Raw genomic sequence first — 22,969 nt, forward strand, 5'->3', positions numbered from 1 at the left:
ATGAGAGCCCAGGGCTCCAAGGCAATCTGAACTCTGCATTCTTATCAAATCAAACCTCTGGAATTTCTCCAGCAGAAGTGCCATCTTAGTGATGGCTCGTGGGAGAGTCCTTAAATAGGTCAAGTTTCTTCTTTATCAAAATAAGGATGTGTTCTTTACACACTGATTATGAGGGCTCCTTGCAATTACTCAGGCCTTTCCATTCAGGAAATTCAAAGTGTCGAGAAGTACAAACAACAACAGGAGATGCTCAACTGTTCTTCCCAACCAACCTGCATCCTCCCCTGCCTCAGGGTGTGGTGTCAGCTGGAAAAGGAGCTGGTTAGGGAAGGGCTTAAGGCAGGGTATGTTAATACCTGTAGATGGGGTCCATGAAAAAGGGCGATGGCTTAGCGTAGTGCAGGGAAGGCTGCTGAGGCAGCTGGGACTGGGAAATCTTAGGTAAGACCTCACTTGCCATCAGCTTCCTCTCCCCATAAATGTGGTTTTTCCGTGGCTCTCTCCCTCCGTTCTGGCTGGCTCGGATGCGGTTGCCAATGCTCAGGTCCAGTGGCTGCTCCTCCCCTGAGGACGGGGCTGGGAGGACCTTGGGGGGCGGCAGGATTGGCTTAATCTCTTTTGGCTTCGTGGTGAGATCGAAGGGGGACTCCGAGCTGGTGCCACCGACTTTGTGGAGGTCCCTGGGTGACTTTGGTTCTGCCTTGACCAGCAAGTTGTGATTGAGGGTCCGCTCCGTGAAAGGGTAGAGGGAGTGGGGGAAATTGGGGAGGAACTGGAAGGGGAACATGGAATGATACGGGAGCGAACCCATCTTTTTCTCCTGCATGCCCATAAAGCCAGGCCCAAAATACTTCTCTGCGATGGAGGCGATAGCTTTAATGGAGTCATTGGCAGCGCCCGTGGTGGGCAGCAGGTGCTCCTCGGGGGGAGGAAAGAAGGAATGCTGAGAATAGAAGAGAGGGATCTCGCTCGTGGTGTTGGTGGAGCTGGCAGACACCGAGCTGCTGACAAAATCTGGCTTGGTCTCCATTTGTTTGCTCTTGTCTTTCGTTTTGTCCCTGTCACTCTCCGCGTCACTGTCCAGGTCAGAGCCGGTGCCGGTCGTGGTGTCCAGATCCGTGCCCGTGGTCGTATTGACATCCTCAAAGTCACTGCCATCGGACATGTCACTGTTCCTGGCTTTTAGCTTCTCCAGGTAGGAGTTTTCCAGGCTGCTTTCACATTTCTCCTCCCCTGAAGGAGCCTGGTTGCTGTTGCTCACTGCAGAGATCAGGGGCAACGCTGGGTTCCCGAGGGGGCTGGGGAGCTTCGCGTCCGGAGTGTGGTTGAGGGGACTTTTGAGCAGCTGCGTGGGCGGTAACAAGGGGGGCCTGGGGTACAGAGAAGGTGGGAAAATCCCCGGGAATCCCGGGGTGAGGGCAGGGAATGCTGGAGGTGCTGGCGAGAACGGGAGCCCGCCGGGGTGCGGGCGGGACGGGAAATACTCATTAAAGCCCAGGCTGGCGTGGTTGAGGTTGGGAGAGGGCTTGGATTTGTCCATGATGGAGGTGGGCGTGAGGGGGAGGCCGGGGGCGAAGATGCCGGCGGGGCTGTAATGGTTCTTGCCCTCGCAGAAGCGCCGGTGCTTGTTGAGGGAGGAGGTAGTGCTGAACATCTGCCCGCAGTCCTTGCACTTGATCTGGGTGCGGCAGTCCGCGTGCATCCGCTTGTGGCGGCACAGGTTGGAGAACTGCGTGTAGGATTTGTGACAGACCTCACCTAAAGCGTCAACAGGAACCAACAACAAAAGCCATATGAAATTAACAGGAAAATACATCAGGGATTCGCTGTGGGATTCACCAGCCCGCCCCCACACCGCCCCATCTGCTCCATCCCTGGGATCTCCCTGCCCTGAAGAGCAGTGGAACATCACCGCCTCTCCCTTTGGATGAAGCCCATCCTGGAGAATCTCTCAATCCACAGAAATCTGAGGGGATGTGCTAGCTCTGCTGCAAGTTTGGGGGAATTTTCAGGGAAGATTATAATGGAATCACAGAATGGTTTGGTTGGGAGGGGTGTAAAGCCCATCTCATCCCATCCCCTGCCATGGGCAGAGACACCTTCCGCTCTCCCAGGTTGCTTCAAGCCCTGTCCAGCCTGGTCTTGGACATTTCCAGGGATCCAGGGGCAGCCACAGCTTCTCTGGACAGCCTGTGCCAGGGCCTTGCCACCCTCACAGGGAAGAATTCTTCTGTATATCCAACTTAAATTCAAATTTCAGTTTGGATGCATTCCCCCTTGTCCTGTCACACTAAAGTCCCTCTCCATCTTCCCTGTCTCCCCTGCTGTCCCTGGAAGGTGCTGTGAGACCTCCACACAACCTTCTCCAGGCTGAAGAAACCTCCCAGCCCAGATCCAGAGGGAAGATGCTCCAGTTCCCTCAGAACATCTTTGCCCTAATCATACATTTTTAATGACAACATCTATTTATCCCAGCTCATCTGCTTCCCATTAGTGCTAGTATGGCAGGAAGCACTGAGGGCTGGAGGGAGAAGAACTTTGCCTCATTTAATCAAACCTGCCCTTCCTTAATGCCCTCAGTGGTACATAACCCCTGCAGGGGGATGCTCTATAAATCCCCTGCCAGCCAGGCCTGGCTTCTGCCAGGAATGGGATCTTTTTTTTTAATCCTTTAAATCAGTCCAACACCCCTGCCCCACTAACTGAAGCCACATCAGCGTTTTCCCTAACAACCTGTAAATACCAAGCTTTCAAAACATGGATTTTTATGACCCCTTTTCACCTCCAGACTTGCTGCTGCGGAAGAAACAGGGCAAAGCGAGACAGAAATCCCACCCCAAACTTTTCTACACATCAAAACACAGCGACTTTTTATTATCTGGTGCCTCTTTCAACATGGGAATAAATGTGGTGGTGAGTTAGCACACTCCTTCCCCCGGGGAGCTGCTGTTATCACCCTTTTGTGAGCAGGGAAACTGAGACAAAGCAGGGGAAGGACATTGTTTGGGCTTGGACAGGCAAGGACATGAATCCAAGCTCTGACACTCCAGCTCAGGGACTGCTCAGTGCTCCTTCCTTCCTCCCAGCTTTACTGGTAGGTGCACGTGAGCATGATTGTCCCCTGTATTTTCTCCTAAACGTTTCCTAAATCTTTAGGATTCACTTCAGTGCTCAAATATCGAATGACTGGTGGGAGAGTATTTCACTAGCAGCTCTGAAAATACAATAATACAATAAATTCCAATTGAAATTCAAAGCAGAGGTGGATAAAATTCAATTAATTTGACGTTTCAGTTCAGATAAGCACCCCAAAATCCAAAGGAGTGTCACTGAAGGCTCTGCTTTCTGACTGCACTGTCAATTCAGGCTGTCTTGTCCCCAGAGTATTTAATTGTTTGGCCCTGACACGGCCCAGAGCTGCAGGGAAACACAAACAGGACAAGAAAGTCATCACAAGAGTTTGGATGTTTGAGCCAATCCTAATTTTTGGATTATTTGGATTATTATTGAGCCAATCCTAATAACTTTAAGACCTTGGATCAGGTCTCCTGAATTGCTCTTAGTGCATACACAGAGTTTTATGGCTTTTGTATTATTTCAGCTACCTTAGACTTGCAAAGAAAAGGTTTATTTGGCTTTTTTACTCCATTTTAAAAGGTTTTCTTAAAAAATTTCCCAACAGAGCTCTTAAAAGAAGCACTACTGAATTTATTTTCCGTGAAAATTCAGCACTACTGAATTTTATTTCCATGATTGTCTCTTAAATACAACAATCTCTGCTTTTTTGTTTTTTTTTTTTTTTTTTCCAAGGGAATCAGTAATCACCATCCCTGGAATTGCTAAAAAAACCTGTGGATGTGGCTCATAGGAATGAGGTTTGGTGATGATCACAGCAGTGCTGGGTTAAGAGTTGGACTTGATGATCTCAGAGGGCTTTTCCAACTGTAACCATCCTATGATTCCAGAATTCTTCCATTTTTCACCCCAGGAGTTTTTGCTAGATATATAAATACTGCACAAAATTCCCTAAAGAGACGTGCTAGAGCTCTGAGAGCTCACATCAGCCTTCCAAAATAAGGAAAACTGGAAAATTTCTGTTAAATCTCCAGTTATCTGATGATTTAGTAACTCCACGTGGAATGGCCTCTCTTGCCCTCCTGATTTCTGCAGTTAGAAAGTTACAGGTTTGGGGTCTTTTGAAAGCCAAATTTTGTAAAAAAATTAAACACAACCACACACAGACCCCTTTTCTTCCACTGAACTGGGAAAAAACCAAGAACCAACTTCCCGGTGAATCCCGCCTGTGGATTTGAAGCTGTTAATGGATTCCACATTGATGGACAAAACAACCTGACAACATCTGTCCAGGCAGGATCCCTCTGCAGTTGCTCCACGCTCTGATTTGCTCTGACAACTCCCTAATTCTGATGAGGTGAGAGTGAGGAGATTATGAGGAAAAATCCCTCATCTCCCTGCAGCAATCCTGGGAGTCAAATTATCCCTTTCATGTGCCCAGTGAAAGATTGCAGCAAAACAAGCGAGAGGAGCGTTTCTTCTTCCTCTGCTGACACCCAGCTGATTATCTCAGGACACTGATTACCTCGGGACATTAATGAAATGAGTCTCCCAGGATATTTCTCCATGCTGTTCCCATTATTCCAACAGGGGGAAAAAAGGCAGGAGTGGGTTCAGTGGCTTCCCTACCATAACATCAAAGCCTGGAATCAAACCCAGATCCCGGCCCGTGCCTGAGCAACGTGTTCTGAAGTGTCAGGAAGTGATCCCTAAAGTTCCTGGAGCTTTGTTGTGACACCATCCACCTCCCTGCACAGTTATCCAGACCCAGAGGGTGCTGTGTCAATTAAAAAAATATACAGCCCTGGGAATGACAAGGACTGAGATGGGTGGCTCTCCAGGGGAAATGCCCTTCTGGAAATATCCCACCAAAGAGAGCGCTGAGGACACAGTTCATCTGCTGTTTATTTGGCTCCCAGCATTATCTAGATGAAACATGCAGTAAATAAAGAAGAAAAAACTTTCTTTTTGGAAAAAAAACACCTTCTCATCTCTGTGATTATTCCAAGCTCTTTACAACGGCTCCAGGATTTGAGGCACCCCTGTAAAACATTTCGATCAGGCTGTGCCAGCTATTTATTTATGTCACCAACAGGAACATTCGAAAGCGATTAAGGCAAAAAAAAAAAAAAAAAAAAAGACGAGAGAAAGAAAAGATATGAGAAAATGGCATCGCTGTGACCGCTGAGAGACTCAGCTTTTAACTTGTCAAGAAAGTCAAAAACTGCCACGAATGTTTACTGAAAAAACAGGGGAGCATGCAAAAAAAAAAAAAGAAAAAAAAATTCATCTTGTGCTCTGAGCTATAAAATTACAGCGGCCGGGGATGGGAGGGCTGGGGGGCCCCTGCAGGATCCCTGCAATTACAGGCTGGTGATGGCCGTGACAACTTACATATGAAAGGTTTGACAGTGCTGTGGATGTGCTTGTGCTGCTTGAGGCCCGAGGAGGTGGCGAAGGTCTTGCCGCAGTCGGGGCAGGCGTGGGCCCGTGCGCCTACGTGCTGCGAGCGGATGTGCCGCTGGAGGTTGCTGGGGTCCGTAAACACCTGCGGGGGAAAGACGCCTTCAGGAGGGGGGGAAAAGCACCAGGAGAAGAGCATGCGTGAGGAAAACTGGTTTTGTGAGGGGTTTTTTGCGGTGCTGCTCGTGGTTTGAGGAGCGCGGGGTGGATAGGGGAGAACAGGTTGTGAAAGAGCTGTGTTCGTGCCCTGCCAGGCTGTGGTACCTCCCTGAGTGTGTGGTGCTCGTGGTTGGACAGGTCTGTGGCACCTCCCTGAGTGTGTGGTGTCATGGTTGGACAAGTCTGTGGCACCTCCTCAAGTGTGTGGTGTTAGTGGTTGGACAGGTCTGTGGCACCTCCTTGAGTGCTCATGGTTGGACAGGTCTGTGGCATCTCCCTGAGTGTGTGGTGCTCATGGTTGGACAAGTCTGTGGCACCTCTTTGAGTGTTCATGGTTGGAAATGTCTGTGGCACTTCCCTGAGTCCTGAGTGTGTGGTGCTCACGACTGGACAGGTCTGTGACACCTCCTTGAGTGTTCATGACCTGCCTGGCTGTAGCACCTCCTCAAGTGCGTGGTGCTCATGGTTGGACAGGTCTGTGGCACCTCCCTGAGTCCTGAGTGTTGGTGCTCATGGTTTGATGGGTCTGTGGCAGCTCCCTGAGTGTGTGGTGCTCATGGTTGGACAGGTCTGTGGCATCTCCTTGAGTGTGGGGTGCTCATGGCTGAACAGGTCTGTGGCACCTCCTTCAGAGCTCATATTCCCAGGTGAATCCCCCCATGGACACTGCGTCCTGCACCCTTTTGCCCAAATCCCAGCACCCTCCCCCAGGTGAATCCCCTAATGAAATCTGTGTCCTGTACCCTTTTCCCCATATCCCAGCACTCTCCCCCAGGTGAATCCCCCATGGACACTGTGTCCTGCAGCCCCAGGTGAATCCCCCATGGACACTGTGTCCTGCACCCCCAGGTGAATCCCCCCATGGACACTGTGTCCTGCAGCCCCAGGTGAATCCCCCATGGACACTGTGTCCTGCACCCCCAGGTGAATCCCCCCATGGACACTGTGTCCTGCACCCCCAAATCCCAGCACCCTCCCCCAGGTGCATCCCCCAGGCTGGCCATGTTCTCACTGTACCTTAACACAATTTTCACATTCAAACCGTTTCCCACTGTCGTGAGACATTTGGTGACGAATCAGGTTGGATTTCCAGTTGAAAGCCTTGGGACACTGGTCACACTTGTACTCCCTCTCCTCGGTGTGGATCACCATGTGCTGCTCCAGGCTGGCAAAGAGACACAGGCTGAGCTTCAGAGCACCCAGAGCAGGCACTGAGGCAGGTCTGAGACCCAGAGAGGTGACAGAGATGGTGACAGAGATGGTGACAGAGAACCAGCTGTGGGGCCTGGGGGTTTTCCAGTTTCTGGATGCCTCAGAGCAGGAAGGGAGCAGCTCATAAAATTCACAGAATTACTAGACTGAGAGAGACCTTCAAGATCATCCAGTCCAACCCAGCCCCAACACCTCAACTCAACCCTGGCACCCAGTGCCCCATCCAGGCTTTGGTAAACACACCCAGGGATGGTGACTCCACCACCTCCCTGGGCAGCCATTCCAGAGCTTTATCACCCTTTCTGTGAAAAACTTTTTCCTAATATCCAACCTATATTTCCCTTGGTGCAACTCGAGGCTGTGTCCTCTGGTTCTGTCAGTGCCTGGAGAAAGAGCCCAGCCCCAGCTGAGCACAGGCACCTTTCAGGGATTTGTAGAGAGTGATGAGGGCACCCCTGAGTCTCCTTTTCTCCAGGCCAAACACCCCAGTTCTCTCAGTGGTTCCTCACAGGGTTTGTGTTTCCAGCCCCTTGACTGTGAGATGGGCAGTGACATCCAAACACCATCTGAGGTTTTTGAGATTTATTTCATTGGTGGAAAATGCCCTGTTCTGCCTCAAAATGATGCTGTGTTTTATGCTACTTCTTATAAATGGACCTGAGTCCATTCTCACAGGGGAAAAGGAAAGTAAACCCAGCCATGAGCCTAGAGATCCCTGAAGGGAAAAATGGGCACTTTTTGTGGCATCCTCCTGGAGAAAGAAAAGATTTGCTGCTGCTAGGCCTCTCATGTGTCCATTTTCATGGGCAGCAGGCCCACGGCTTCCCAGAACACAGGGACTCACCGTTGGGAGGAAACATGATAAGGTGCAAACACGTTTCAGTTCTAAATGTCAGACATCTTTGATTACTTCACTCAGCAATTTCACCTTCTGCCAACTGGCAGAGTCTCCAGAACGGGGGGATGATGGCAATCCTGAGTGGCTGCTGGCACAGGGCCATGGCAGGGGTGGCACCTGGTGCTCCAGTGCCCTCCCTGTGCCATGGGAAACCTGCACCTCCCTGCCCAGGAGTTCTGCACCTTTCATGATGGGAATCCTGCACATCTCAGACATTAAATCCAGCATCTCCCTGCCCAGGAATCCTGCATCTCTCAGACCTTAAATCCTGCATCTCCCTGCCCAGGAATCCTGCACCTCTCAGACATTAAATCCTGCACCTCTCAGACCTTAAATCCTGCACCTCTCATGTTGGGAATCCTGCACCTCTCAGACATTAAATCCTGCATCTCCCTGCCCAGGAATCCTGCATGTTTCATGATGGGAATCCTGCACCTCTCAGACCTTAAATCCTGCACCTCTCGTGTTGGGAATCCTGCACCTCTCAGCCAGAAATCCTGCATCTCTCAGACATTAAATCCAGCATCTCCCTGCCCAGGAATCCTGTATCTCTCAGACATTAAATCCTGCATCTCAGTTCCCAGGAATTCTGCACCTCTCAGACCTTAAATCCTGCATCTCCCTGCCCAGGAATTCTGCACCTCTCATGTTGGGAATCCTGCACATCTCAGCCAGAAATCCTGCACAATTCAGGCCTTAAACCCTGCACCTCTCAGACATTAAATCCTGCATCTCTTAGGCCTTAAATCTTGTATCTCTGAGGCCAGAAATCCTGCACATCCCAGGCCAGGAATCCTGATCCTCTCAGGCTGGGAATCCTGCTCCTCTCAGCCAGAAATCCTGCACATCTGAGACCAGGAATTCTGGACTTCTGAGATCAGAAATTCTGCATATCTGAGACCAGGAATCCTGCTCCTCTCAGCCAGAAATCCTGCACATCTCAGTCTGGGAATTCTGCCCATCTCAATCTGGAAATTCTGCATATCTCAGACCAGGAATTCTGCACATCTCAGACCAGAAATCCTGCACATCTCAGGCCAGCCTTGAGAAACAAGGGAAGGAAATCTGCATCCTTTCCTTCCTTTGGGGCAGGTTAACAGGAGTTACAAACATTACTCTTACTGTGTCTTCTTAAATAAAACCCAACAGCTTACATGGAATCTGCCTCTGCCTGACACCCCTACACATGGATATTAAACCATTCCTACAGAACTTTAAAGCATGGCTGTATTTTTACAGAAACATTAAAGCTCAGCACTACTGGAAAATCCTGCCAGTGCTCAGGGAAGATACTCCCTGGGCATTTCTGGCAAGTTCAGGATCCCAGGAATCTTGTCAGCCTTGGTCACTCAACACCCAAAACTCCTCCCTTGGAGCACAGATAGATAATTCATATTCATGGGCATGCCCCTCATAAACTGCCAACCCACTGGTTTGAAAGCAGCAATATTCATTTTGTTCAAGAAATGCTGCTCTTAAAATGACGAGATTTTTAACACACACAAAGTAACACAAAATTTTCATATGCACATCCAAAAATACGCTCCTGTTAACTGTGATTTATGAGTTTATTTTGAGCAAATATGGACAAGCTAATACGCTGTTCAGAGGCAAGTACCTACTGGGATTAGCAAAACATTTATTTATTTAGTCAGCTGCTAAATGCTCAATTTCAGGTCCCCAGTGGCATCCTTGATTTCATCTGTATTAACTTTGAAATATTCTAAGACCATCCAGGCACTCTGAGCGGGTTTATTTTGTGTTTTAGTGACTTTAAACTTGGCAGATTGATGGGGGAGAGGCTGATGTGGACATTTCCTCCCCACCCCACCAATCCACCAGCATGTCAAAGGCTGAACGAGGATGCTGCTCTCTTTTCCCTTGTAAACAAAAAATCATCTTCATGTTACTTATCCCAAAATATTGGGTCTAAAAGGCAAAAACCCCAAGGCCACAGTGCCAGCTCAGACCCCTAAAGAGTCAGGAACACACAGAGGGTACAAATAGGACACAACATACACATTTCAAAAGGTTATTTCCTAGTTAACATCAAAATTAGTTATTCCTAGTTAACATAAAAATTAGTTATTTCCTAGTTAACATAAAAATTAGAGAGTGCTGGAAGCCAAAGAAAAGAGAGCTCCTGACAGTGATAGATAAAAGAATTGGATTTTTTACTAAAATTCATAATATTGAAAACATTTGAAGGAAGTTCTCCTTGTCAGTTACAAAAAAAATGAAGAAAATTGCAGCCTCTTATTTCTAATGAGAGTACCCAATGCAGAGCCACGAGGTGAGGATTAAAAATACCACACTGGGCTAAGAGGATCCCACACAGGAATCCCAGGATCCATCCCAGATTCTACAACTCCCAAGCTCTTTTCCATGCAGACACAGGGAATGCTCTGCAGCCTTCACCTTTCTCTGCATCTTTTAAAATAGATTTTTTTTCCCCCCTCACTTCCTCACCCAGATCAAAGAGCTGAAAGTATCAATGTAATTAAGTTCAAAGTGACAAATGCAGGTTTTTAAATGTTAAACTGAAGTGAAACAGGGGCTTTAACCTCGAGGTTTTTGCCGTGCTCAGGCAGAGCCTGACAGGGGATTGCCAGTTCTCACAGTTTTATAGGAAATGTTGTGGCACACAGGGTTTGTTCACCCAAGAAGGCAAAAGAAATGAGTATGTGAGAACTTCAGCCTCCGGTAAACACAGAAAACTCTGCTTTTATAGAATTTTATAAAGGCTTTTATCAAGGCTTAGGATGCAAATAAACACAATCTTAAATTGATTTAAAAAAACCCTCAACTTTTAAAGCTGGCTCCTAATATTTAACTATCTGAGTCTCACTTTGACAATGAATTAGAGAGCTCCAAGATTGTGGTAGTAAGGAAATGCAGCTTTAATACAGCATTCTGCTTTAAAAAAAAAAAACAACAGATTTTAAGTTAAAACCCGAGTTTAAATATTTTCTCTTTTAAAGAAAAGTTTAATTCTTATTTACAGTTACCGTATGATCATAATAATAACTGAATAATTGTTTTAAATTAAAAAATGAGCTGGAGTTATCCAGCTTCCAATCTTCTTCTTTTTCCTTTTCACATTGCTGTCACAAGAACATTTGGTGGACACAAAGAAAGTAAAAATTTTGATTGGGACAGAGTTTTTCAATTGTTCCTGCCAGATCAAATAGGAGCTTGTGGCCATATTAGGAGTTCTTAGGGCATTGACACCTCTTTAAACCCACTCATCTCAAATGACCAAGAATTGAATTTAAATTCAATTAACATTCAAATTAACATTCATGCACATGTTGACATGAACTAATATTGGTGGTTTTTTCCTTCAGAACAAGAGAACAGATGGTGGAAAGATCCTACCCAGGTCTCTCAGAAAAGAACCCCTTAAACTTCCCACCAACAACCCTTGGGTGCTTCTACCAAGGGGCAACGAAAAGCGCAGGTCTGTGAAACCAAGGTGGAATAAAACACTGCCCAACGGCTACAGAGGCCCCAAAGTGAACATTCCTAAACTTGTAGGGAAAGGGGAGGTTACTAGGGAGAAAGGAAGGGTTGATCCCAAAAGAACATTCCTAAAGCCTATGGAGAAAGGAAAGGTTTATCCCAAAAGGAACATTCTGAAATGCTATGGAGGAAGGAAAGGTTTATCCCAAAAAGAACATTCCTAAAGCTTATGGAGGAAGGAAAAGTTGATCCCAAAAGGACCATTCTGAAGTTCTACGGAGGAAGGAAAGGTGTCTGTGGGGAAATGACAGGTTTATCCCAAAAGGAGCATTCCTAAAGCCTATGAGGGAAGAAAAGGTGTCTATGGGGAAAGAAAAGGTTTCTCCCAAAAAGAACATTCTAAAATTCTATGGAGAAAGGAAAGGTTTATTCCAGAAAGAAGATTCTGAAATGCTGTGAAGGAAAGGAGGAGGGAAAGGTTTATCCCAAAAGGAACATTCCTAAAGCCTATTGAGAAAGGAAAGGTTTCTATGGAGGAAGGAAAGGTTTCTATGGAGGCAGGAAAGGTTTCTATAGAAAGAGGAAATGTTTCTATGGAGCAAGGAAAGGTTTCTATAGAGGAAGGAAAAGTTTATCCCAAAAAGAACATTCCTAAAGCCTATGGAGGAAGGAAAGGTTTCTATGGAAGAAGGGAAGGTTTCTATGGAAAGAGGAAAGGTTTCTACAGAGGAAGGAAAGGTTTTTATGGGGGAAGGAAAGGTTTCCATGGGAAAAGGAAAGGTTTCTATGGGGAAAGGAAATGTTTCCATGGGAAAAGGAAAGGTTTCCATGGGAAAAGGAAAGGTTTCCATGGGAAAAGGAAAGGTTTCCATCAGAAAAGGAGAGGTTTCTATCGAAAGAGGGAAGGTTCCTACGAAAAGAGGAAAGGTTTCTATGGAAGAAGGAAAGGTTTATATGGGGAAAGGAAAGGTTTCTATGGGGAAAGGAAAGGTTTCTATGGAGCAAGGAGAGGTTTCTATGGAGGAGGGAAAGGTTTCTACAGAGGAAGGAAAGGTTTCTGTGGAGGAAGGAAAGGTTGATCCCTTCCATCCTCCCACCTCCCATCACCCCGCTGTGCCCAGGATGGAGAGGCGAGGCCAGAGGAGGGTCTGGCTGTCAGTGGGTACCTGTATTTGTTGGGGAACATCCTCTCACAGTCCTTGCACTCGTAGACCTGTCCATCTCCAAGACCTTCCTGCTTGATGTCGTCGCTGAGGCTCTCGTAGAGGGCCCCCACGGCCCCACAGCCGTACTTCTTGTGGCGCCGCAGGTCCAGCTTGGACTGGAACAGCTCATCGCAGTCCTCACAGCGGAACGAGGGCTCCTCTGCAACACACACAGCAGCCCATGGTCAGCCCTGCCCTGGGAAACACAACCAGAGAGCAGCCAAGCTCCCCCAGTCCAGCAAACAAACAAACAAAGAGAGAATTCGCAAGTGAGAGGGGAGAGAACCCAAGGGAGGCTGTGCCAGCAGCTGCTTTCACTTTAAGCATTAAGAGAAAGAAAAAAAAAAAAAAAATCAGATCACACAACCAGAGGAGATCTTGTTTTCTTTGTGTCTTGGCCTCTGCTGGGATGGAGAGACCTGCAGGGATTGGGAGACACGCAAAATTCTGGGCTCGTTCCGGGGCGCTGCGCTTGTCTGCAAGGAGGGGGTTTGAAATTATGGACGAGTTTTCCTCAGAAGGGGCTGCCAGGGAAAAAGGAACAAGCCAGGCTCATATAAACACAGATAGTGAGAAAAGCAAACTGCCACAGCACAAACCTGGAGAAGCTTCTTTCTAAGAAATTGCCTGTCTAATGTTCTCCTCTCAATTTTCCACTGCAGGAGCTCAGGGCTCCATCAGCCCGAGGAGTCCCAGCCCAGAGCACCATGGAAGGAAGAGCAGGGAGCCAAAGGCTTTGTTGCTGTGCTCTTTGCTTTTTTTTTTTTTTCCCCCTTTATTTATTTTTTTTTATAAAAGTTCTAATGCACATAATAAATTACTGTAGTCAAGGTCAAACAAATTAAAAAGAGGGCAGCTATTATTAAGTTTACAAGGCAGCATCCTGACCATGGTGCCAAGCCAAACAATCAGCTCAGAGCTGTAAATTTTCCAGGAGAACAAGCTCTGTGAGGGAGTCGGGATAGCTCTGGGTTTCTCCACCCTAGAACAGAAGCTTTCCAGCCCCCTGTGAGTCACTGGAGCCACGTTTCCCTGTCCTCCCCTACCCTCTTCCTCCAGGCTCTGAGGTTCTCTTTTTCTGACAGCTGCACTCCCAGAAGGAGCAGCCTGTGCATTATCTCTGAGGGAGGAGTGGGAATATTCTGAGAGCTGCAGCCAAAGGTGATGCTGAGGTGGAGCTGATCCATCCCAGAGAGGGGATGCTGGCGTGGGATGTGGCCATGCTCATGTTCCTGGGGTAAAATCTTCAACCCCTTTGCTTCAAAGTCCCCCCTTGCACTTGCTTACACCAAATTTTGCACGACTGCAAGCACTTAGGCTGAGCTTTAAGGCCTGGAATGGTGTTTTATATAAATCAGGGTTAATTTTGTTATGAGTGTGACAGGAGTGGAACCACGGGCAGTGTCACACCCAGAGACCTCCGTGCTCCCACCTGAGTACTCACCTCCCATCTCCCTTTTCTCTGCTTAAACCTGAGTTTAAAACTGAGCAAATAGGCTGAGCTTTAAGGCCTGGAATGGTGTTTTATATAAATCAGGTTAATTTTGCTATGAGTGTGACAGAAGTGGAGCCACGGGCAGTGTCACACCCAGAGACCTCCGTGCTCCCACCTGGGTACTCACCTCCCATCTCCCTTTTCTCTGCTAAAACCTGAGTTTAAAACTGAGCAAGGCAAGGTCCCAGAGGCTGCTGCAGCAGTGATGTGGGCAGAGGAAACCCTCTGCACCCTCCTCTGCACCCTCTGCACACCTACACGGAAAATACTGACACGGGGAAATTCAAACCCCCCTGAAAAAGAAAGTATCACCAAAACTCAGCCAGCACAGCTTGTGTGAGCCAGGGGGCTGAGCCACTCAATATTTGATGGAATGACTGGGAAATGAAAAATATCCCCTGTGGTAATTGGAGAGAAGCAGAATTAAATGTAGGTGGAACTTCAGAAGTGCCATTGCACGAAAAAGATTGGGTTTTGTACATAGGGCGATGTGGAGAAACATCTCTCAGTACTGACTGATTTTTTTTCCTGAATAATAGAACTTGACACCAAACTTTGCTCTTGCAGAACTAAGGAGCTCTGAATTTGGGGGTTTGGCAGAGGTTTTAGCATCCCAGCAGCCTGCCCAGGGCTGCCAGAGCCACCCATCCCCACATGGATGATCCCACAAGGCTGCAGGAGATCACAACAGAGGGGTGCAAAAAGAAATAAAGTCCAGCCAGTCAACAAAGGGATTTTGACTAAAAAAGAAGACCTGAGGAAAGAAAATCCCCAGTTTTGCTCATTTTGAGGGTTTATACGCTCTGAGATTGCTGGCAGCAGCCTCACCATGGGCTGGGTCAGGCCCTGCTCTGCTCCTCAGAGAAATTCTCCCTTTCCTGCATTTTGTAGAGCAGGAACCAATGTGTATCTCATGTGTTTCATGTCCCTGGGGAGGGAAACCTGGAAATCAGGACACCAATAACAGCAGAGTGGAGAGTCTACCATTAAAATAATCCAAACTACTTTTTACGAGTGAAAAGAAGAAAAAAGTGTAGCATCAAACTCCAGGGACATGGAACTTCTCTGGTGAGGTGTTTCTCCACCTCAGAGCCAACATTTCCCCTCTTTGCTCTCTTGTAAGTGCAGCAGTGGCTTCAGCAGGAAGGAATTTTTGGAGCAGTGACTGAAATCCTCCAGGCTGGGAAGCCCCAGGTCCCTTCACCTCTTAACAAGGCCCTACCAAACTCCCAGTGTCCCTCAAGCTCCACCTGGCAAATCCCCAGACCTGAAAACACTTGGAATGGAGGAAACAGGATTTTTTTTTTTTTCCTTTCTTTTGACTTCAGAGAAAATGCAACAAAACTCTTTCCACAAATCCATGTGGAATTCTCCCTGCTCCAGTTTGAGATTTACATGATTAATTGCAGGTTATTTCACCCAGACTCTCCTGTAGGAAGCAGAAATCCTCTCTGGGTTTGGAAAAGCAGCCATGGAGGGTAATTTCCTCCATACCTGGCTGAAGCTGGATAACTCCCTCCCCTTCCCTGCTCTTACCAATGACAATGACACATTTTTTGTCCTTTCTGTGAGCTTACAGAGCAGGGAAAGAGGTGAAATTTCTTAATTGCCTCAAGAATATTTTAGAAAAGGGATTCAGCTTCTCATTCTCCTGGTCCTTTGCCATATCTCACCCAAATCACACAGAATCCATGAGAGAACATCACACACAGCAGCTTTTCCACAGGTGGGAAAAGATGGAGGAGAGGAAAAGCAGTTCCTGTGCTTCAGAGGATCTGGGTTTGGAAAAAGAAACTTGCATTGAAAGGAGGCTTAGAGAGCAGACAAAAATATGATTAAAAGCCTTGCAGCCACGCGTTCTTCATGCTGCCGCTGGTTGTAAATCCGGTTTTGATGCTCGGGGTAAAGAGAGGAAAACCAGAGCAGGTGGGAGAGCAGCTGAGGGTGGGGAGGCTCAGGGGCTGCCCCTGGATCCCTGGCAGTGCCCAAGGCCAGGCTGGAGGGGACTGGAGCAGCCTGGGGCAGTGGGAGGTGTCCCTGCCATGGCAGGGCTGGGATAAAATCATCCTTCAGCTCCCTTCCAGCCCAAATCATTCCATGAAAACTGCTCCATGTCCAGCCCCCATTCCTCTGGCATTCCCAGCAAATCCCAAAACAGACTCCTCAACGAACACCCTGCAGGAGAAGGACCTGAACCCGGCTTAGGACCCAACCATGCCCTGCAAAACTGAAACCTAAACCAGCTCAGGGCTGAGCTGAGACCTGGGATTCTGTGTCTGTATCTCACACCCACTTTGGAGGCTCCAGGTTCATTCAACTGTTCCTTTTTTTTCCCTGCCTGTAGAGTACCAAAAAATAAAAAGGTCACCCTTCAAAGCACGTTCTCATTAAAATTTCTCCCCTTTTTCTTTTTTTTTTTTTACAAAAATACTGCCCTTCACAAAGGGAACTGTGTGACAGGGAGAAGGGGCTGCAAAGAAAAGAGCAGCCCCAGTCAAACCGAAATTACTGCCTGTTCTCTGTGTCGTGTTTGTCAAATCTGTGGTTGTATGTGCCTATCTGAAGTTCCATCAGTAACACTCAGGACAAAGCAGGAATGTAACAGAAAAATAAATCAGTGCCTAATAGCTTTCAGAGAAACCAAGGGGAACACAATTATGTGGCATCTACATGCTAATCTACCAGACTCGAATCTCAAAGGAGTTCAAGTGCCCTACTCAAAATTCCTGCAGTGATAAGGGGTCTGCTGTGTTTGGCTGGGGTTGGGAGGAAAGATTTTTATGATAATTATCTTTGTGTGGAACAATTTTGCATTTTCTCTCCTGTTAATTCCAAAGTGAGCTGGGGGTGCGAGGCAGCAGGAAGATCGCCCTCCTGAAAGTAAAAAGTGTTCAGGAGTCAAATATTTAATGTTGGCCTGGCATAATTTGACAGCAATTATGCAGCAAAAGCACTAGACACCGTTACCAGGAAGATCCAGATAAATGTTCCATAATGACAGAGATGGAAAACAAGGAGCACTTTTTGCTTGTTCACATAAAAGCCTGCTAGAAACTGAAATGCAGAACAGCGGTGAGTTTTCATTCAGATTTCTCCTTGACATCAAAAAAAAAAAAAAATAAATAAAAGGTGCAGAAATTATTCATCTCTGTGTGTTAGTCTTGAGAAAATTATTAACTTTTTTTTTGGGGGGGGTGAGCAGTGAAAAAATAGTTCCAAACTGGATATGAGTGAGGCAGCAAATATCACACTTCACCCTCAGCCCTTCAGCAAATGAACTTCCAGCAGCACAAATCCCCAAACTATCCCATTTTCCTGAAATATTGGAAACTGATCGTGCAGGATTTTACTGCAAATTTGCATTAGAAATTATACTTATGTATAGGTAAAAAAAATAAAAAAAAGGATTGTGGGGTGCACTGAGAGAACTCCAATTTCATAAATTAATTTTATAGAGCATTATTTCCAGCTACTAGTTTAAAAACATCTGGTAAATGAGAATTTACCAGTGTTTATAGAAATTATTTGTAGAAATCAATCATGGACTAATGATGCTGGGCACATCCTTCCCAGTTTTCCTTGCACGGCATCTGCAGTGTCAGAATCCTGGATGAATGTGGAAAAAAGCATCCTGAGAGAGGAAAACCAGTGCTGGGAGCACTCTTAGATTTCCAGAACACCCCATGTGTGTGTCCTGCTGCCTGCTCACAGCTGCTGCAGAGAAAGATGAGGTGTCTTTATTCCAGCAATAATAATTTTAGTGATCACTCTTCCACCCCCTGCCTGGACCCCTCTTTTCCAGATTCCCCAAATCTCTGCAGGCTGATGTTCACCAAGAGGGATGTGTTCCATCCTTGGGATGGTTTGGCCATTTTTATTACACCCAAAAGCACCTGGGGATGGAAAAGGCTCCTCTGATCATACCCAAACCCACAAGGAGAAGGAAATGAGGCTGATAAATGGAAAAGGCTCCTCTGATCATACCCAAACCCACAAAGAGAACAAAATGAGGCTGATAAATGGAAAAGGCACCTCTGATCATACCCAAACCCACAAAGAGAGGGAAATGAAGCTGATAAATGGAAAAGGCACCTCTGATCATACCCAAACCCACAAACAGAAGAAAATGAGGCTGATGAAAACTCGGTGTTGTGGACTGAGCCTCTCCCACCAGGAAAAGAGTGAAGATGAGCACAAAATCCATTCAGGGACAGACAGATGTTTTCCCAAGGATGGAAATCCCTCACCAAGAGGGATGTGTTCCATCCTTGGGATGGTTTGGCCATTTTTATTATACCCAAAAGCACCTGGGGATGAAAAAGGCACCTCTGATCATACCCAAACCCACAAAGAGAGGGAATTGAGGGTGATAAATGGAAAAGGCACCTCTGATCATGCCCAAACCCACAAGGAGAGGGAAATGAGGCTGATAAATGGAAAAGGCTCCTCTGATCATACCAAACCCACAAAGAGAACAAAATGAGGCTGATAAATGGAAAAGGCTCCTCTGATCATACCCAAACCCACAAAGAAAGGGAAATGAGGTTGATAAAAACTCGGTGTTGTGGACTGAGCCTCTCTCACCAGGAAAAGAGTGAAGATGAGCACAAAATCCATTCAGGGACAGACAGATGTTTTCCCAAGGATGGAAATCCCTCACCAAGAGGGATGTTTTCCATCCTTGGGATGCTTTGGCCATTTTTATTACACCCAAAAGCACCTGGGGATGGAAAAGGCACCTCTGATCATGCCCAAACCCACAAGGAGAAGGAAATGAGGCTGATAAATGGAAAAGGCACCTCTGATCATACCCAAACCCACAAAGAGAGGGAAATGAGGCTGATAAATGGAAAAGGCACCTCTGATCATACCCAAACCCACAAGGAGAGGGAAATGAGGTTGATAAAAACTCGGTGTTGTGGACTGAGCCTCTCCCACCAGGAAAAGAGTGAAGATGAGCACAAAATCCATTCAGGGACAGAAGGGGCAGGTCCTGGCTGAGGTTTTGTCCTGGCTGAGGGTGCAGAGAGGAGCAGGAGCTCCCGGGGAGCCTTACCTTCCATGCTGGGTGCCATGTTCCCCAGGGAATAACCTCCTTCCTTCAGGCACACCAGGAGCTCTTCCCCCGGCTCAATCTCTTTAATAACTTTATAATAGACCTGGGGATCACAAACACAACAGACAGGGTAAATATGCAAAGGTGTGTGGCTTATGTTTTAATCAATAATTCAAATTACTTTCGTTAATAGGGGATAGTAATTTGTCCCTTGATTTGGGATGATCGCTGCTCAGAGCTCGTTTTCCTGCCTTTATTTGACTCTTTGGGTGTCAGAGTTTCACAGGGTTTGGACAATAAAAAAATATTTTGGGCAACAAAATATCTCTCAAGTTACAACAAATCTTCCCATTTTTCTGCCGTCCTCCTATGTGTGTTTGTCACAGTGAAGGGAAGGTTAAACTGATGGAATTTTCATGTTTAAGGCTTTGCTCTCTAAGCCAGAATTGGCCTCATGGTTAGAGCTGAATTATCACAACTCCACAGAATGATTTTGTTGATTATTCTCCCCAACAGCCTAGACCTGACCCCTAAACACAGACATGAACCACTCCAGGTGAGCATTTTGCCCACAGTCTGAGCTCATTTCTGGGGATTCCACTGCAAAATAAAAAGTTGGCTAAAATTTTCCTTTTTCCCATTATCTTTTTCACTTGCACTTCAGTGCTCCCCCCTGCTTGTTCTACAAAAAAGGCTTTTCCCAGGAGCAAACCACAGTGAATTCAAGGGGACAAGTGCCTGAAAAAACCCCAGAAGGCAGCCTAGGAGTGAGCCCAGAGCTCAGGACTGACTTGGAAAAACAGGAGTTGGGATGGGCCAAGCTAAGAGAAAAAAATTAAAATAAAATAAAATAAAATAAAATAAAATAAAATAAAGAAAAAATAAAATAAAATAAAAGTAAAATAAATAAATAATAAAATAAAACAAAATTTTAAAAAGTAAAATAAATAAAATAAAATAAAATAAAATAAAATAAAATAAAAAAATAAAATAAAATAAAATAAAATAAAATAAAATAAAATAAAATAAAATAGCCTGGACTTGACCCCTAAACACAGACAGCAGTTTGCCCACATTCTGAGCTCCTGTCTGAGCACAGACCTGGACCCTCCACAATGTCCTGAGCACAGCTCTGTTCACCTCCTGGACCTTTGTCACTGCACCAGGAGAAAACCCAAAACCAGAAACAGGGCCCAGAGAGGGGCAGAGCCCACTCCCCTCATCTTCAGTGTCCCACCCCAAAGCCCACAGACCCCAGGGCAGGGTCCAGGGACAGCTGGGTCCCACCTGAGCCTCCCTCCCTCCCCTGCACCTGCTCCAGGAGCTCTGTGTCTTTTGTCCCGAGGAGATTCCGTGTCCTCCAGATGTTTCCCAAATTTTAGGAGTACACCGGGCCCTGTCTTAACAAAATACCCTGAGAATTCACCTGGTAATTTTTATTAATTTCCAGGTTTTTTTAGCACCGTGTTTAGCAGCAATCCAATAAATTCTTTTTCGGCGTAAAAACCACATTTCACCCAGAACAATTCCCGAAATTTGCTGCCACTCCTCCTCCGCCAGCCTGTGTTTGCGTGGAAGGAAAACACACAACTCCTAAATCCCCGCCTGCCTTTCATTAATTGTGTCACCACCGTGCATTTCTCTTCCCAGAGTCCCTTTCCCTCCCTCCTGGCACGGAACGCGAGGCTTTGGCAGATCCCGGCCCGGAGCGGGGAGCAGCGGCTGCCCGGGATGCTCCCGAAATTGTCCTCCCGGAGCTGCGGCTGCGGGGAGACGGGATGGCAGGGACAGGGATGGGACTGCAGGGGCGGGAGGCTGCAGGGACAGGGGACACTGCTGCCAGAGCTGCAGGGACACGGGACATCCTTCACAGAGCTGCAGGGACACGGAAAACCCATCCCAGAGCTGCAGGGACACGGGAAACCCACCCCAGAGGTGAAGGGACACGGGACATCACTCACAGAGCTGCAGGGACATGGGAAACCCATCCCAGAGCTGCAGGGACATGGGAAACCCATCCCAGAGCTGCAGGGACACGGAACATCGCTCCCAGAGCTGCAGGGACACGGGACATCCCTCCCAGACCTTCAGGGACACGGGACACTGCCCCCAGAGCTGCAGGGACACGGGAAACCCATCCCAGAGCTGCAGGGACAGGAGACACTGCTGCCAGAGCTGTAGGGACACGGGAAACCCATCCCAGAGCTGTAGGGACAAGGGACATCGCTCCCAGAATTTCAGGGACACAGGACATCCTTCCCAGAGTTTCAGGGACAGGGGACATCCCTCCAAGAGCTGTAGGGACACGGGAAACCCATCCCAGAGCTGCCGGGAAAGGGACATCCCTCCCAGAGCTACAGAGAAAGGGGACATCGCTCCCAGAGCTGCAGGGACACGGGACATCGCTCCCAGAATTTCAGGGACAGGGTAAATCGCTCCCAGAGCTGCAAGGACAGGGAATACCCCTTCAAGAGCTGCAGGGACAGAGTACATCCCTTCCAGAATTCCGGGGACGCGGGGCATCGCTCCCAGAGTTTCAGAGACACGGGACATCGCTCCCAGAGCCACCACGCGGTGCGGCGGGGACCGTGAGGCGCGGAGCCTCCGCACCGAGATCAGGAGGCTCCCGACCGATCAGCCCGCGTTCCACCGAGCACCAGGACGGCCCGGCCCGCGCTCCGCCCCGGTCCCCGCACTGGTTCCCGGTCCCGGTTCCGCAGGAGCGCCCGGAGCTCCACGAACGGAGCCGTTCCTCATCCCTCGGGATAATTACGATCCCCATCCCTCGGGATAATCACGATCCCCATCCCTCGGGATAATCACGATCCCCATCCCTCGGGATAATTACGACCGCTATCCCTCGGGATAATTACGATCCCCATCCCGCAGGATAATTAACTCGCTCCGCCGCCCCCGCCGCTGCCCGGCGCCTCCCGATCCCGCTCCGGCGGGGAAGGGCGAGGGCTCAGCAGCCGTACCGGGGCTCTCCCCTCTCCCCGGGACACACCGGGGAAAAGTTGCCGGTGGGGAGCTCCCGCAGCTGCCGGGACCGGGAGCGGGGTGGGCATCAGGATGGGGATCGGGATTGGGATGGGGATTGGGATGGAGATGGGGATGGGGATGGGGATGGGGATGGGGATGGGGATGAGGATCGGGATGGGGATCGGGGCCCGGAGCGCGGCCCCTGCCCGCCCCAGCAGGTGGCAGACACCGCCCGCCGCCGGCCCCGCCGCCGCCGCCGCGGGATCCCCGCCGGTGCCTCGGAGCCGGTGCCGGGCAGTGCGAACGGAGCGGGCCGGGCCGGGCCGGGCCGGGCTCCCCTGACCTGCTCGCTCCTGTCCCGCGGCCGCTGCGCTTCTCCGGGGCCGGCGGCCGGGCCGATCGGGGGGAGGGCAGGGAAGGGAAGAGGAGGGAACGGGAGGGGAGGGAAGGGAAGAAGGGCAGCGGGGCCGTGTCTGTGCAGCAGCTCCAAGGCCGGGGCAGACGGAGGCACAGCCGTCCCCATGAACGGGGGACTGCGGGGCGGCCCTTGCGGCGAGCTCCGGTACCGAGTGCTGTGACACGGCCCTTACCGGGGGTACAGCCCTTACCGAGCACCCGGTACAGCCCTTATCGAGCACCCAATACAGCTTTTATCGGGAGCTCCGGTACAGCCCTAACCGAGTGCTGTGACACAGCCCTTACCGGGGGTACAGCCCTTACCGAGCACCCGGTACAGCCCTTATCGAGCACCCAGTACAGCTTTTATCGGGAGCTCCGGTACAGCCCTAACCGAGTGCTGTGACACAGCCCTTACCGGGGGTACAGCCCTCACTGAGAAAAAGCTCCCGGTAAAGGAGAGCTTTTAAAACCGGGCTCCCGGTAAAGAGAAAGTTTTAAAAAACCCGGTACAGCCCTTTTCGGGAGCTCCGGTGCATCCCTAACCGAGCACCCGGTACAGCCCT

The 22,969-nt window shown here is 48.5% G+C and overlaps 1 protein-coding gene across 3 annotated transcripts in view; it reads right to left on the bottom strand.

Moving 5' to 3' along the window:
* PRDM16 (PR/SET domain 16) overlaps positions 1–22,969 on the bottom strand; it is a 308,987-nt gene that overhangs the window by 26,001 nt on the left and 260,017 nt on the right. For all 3 annotated transcript variants that reach the window (XM_071448934.1, XM_071448935.1, XM_071448933.1), the window contains exons 5-9: positions 19,026–19,128; positions 12,436–12,634; positions 6,715–6,862; positions 5,470–5,623; positions 357–1,758 (exon numbers count right to left, since the gene is read on the bottom strand). In XM_071448934.1, coding sequence (XP_071305035.1) covers positions 357–1,758; positions 5,470–5,623; positions 6,715–6,862; positions 12,436–12,634; positions 19,026–19,128 — 2,006 coding nt within the window. The remainder of the gene's footprint in view (positions 1–356; positions 1,759–5,469; positions 5,624–6,714; positions 6,863–12,435; positions 12,635–19,025; positions 19,129–22,969) is intronic.

This window comes from Agelaius tricolor, unplaced genomic scaffold (genome assembly GCF_023055355.1).
Source record: "Agelaius tricolor isolate 1412-34295 unplaced genomic scaffold, bAgeTri1.0.p SCAF_28, whole genome shotgun sequence".
Taxonomy (NCBI): domain Eukaryota; kingdom Metazoa; phylum Chordata; class Aves; order Passeriformes; family Icteridae; genus Agelaius; species Agelaius tricolor.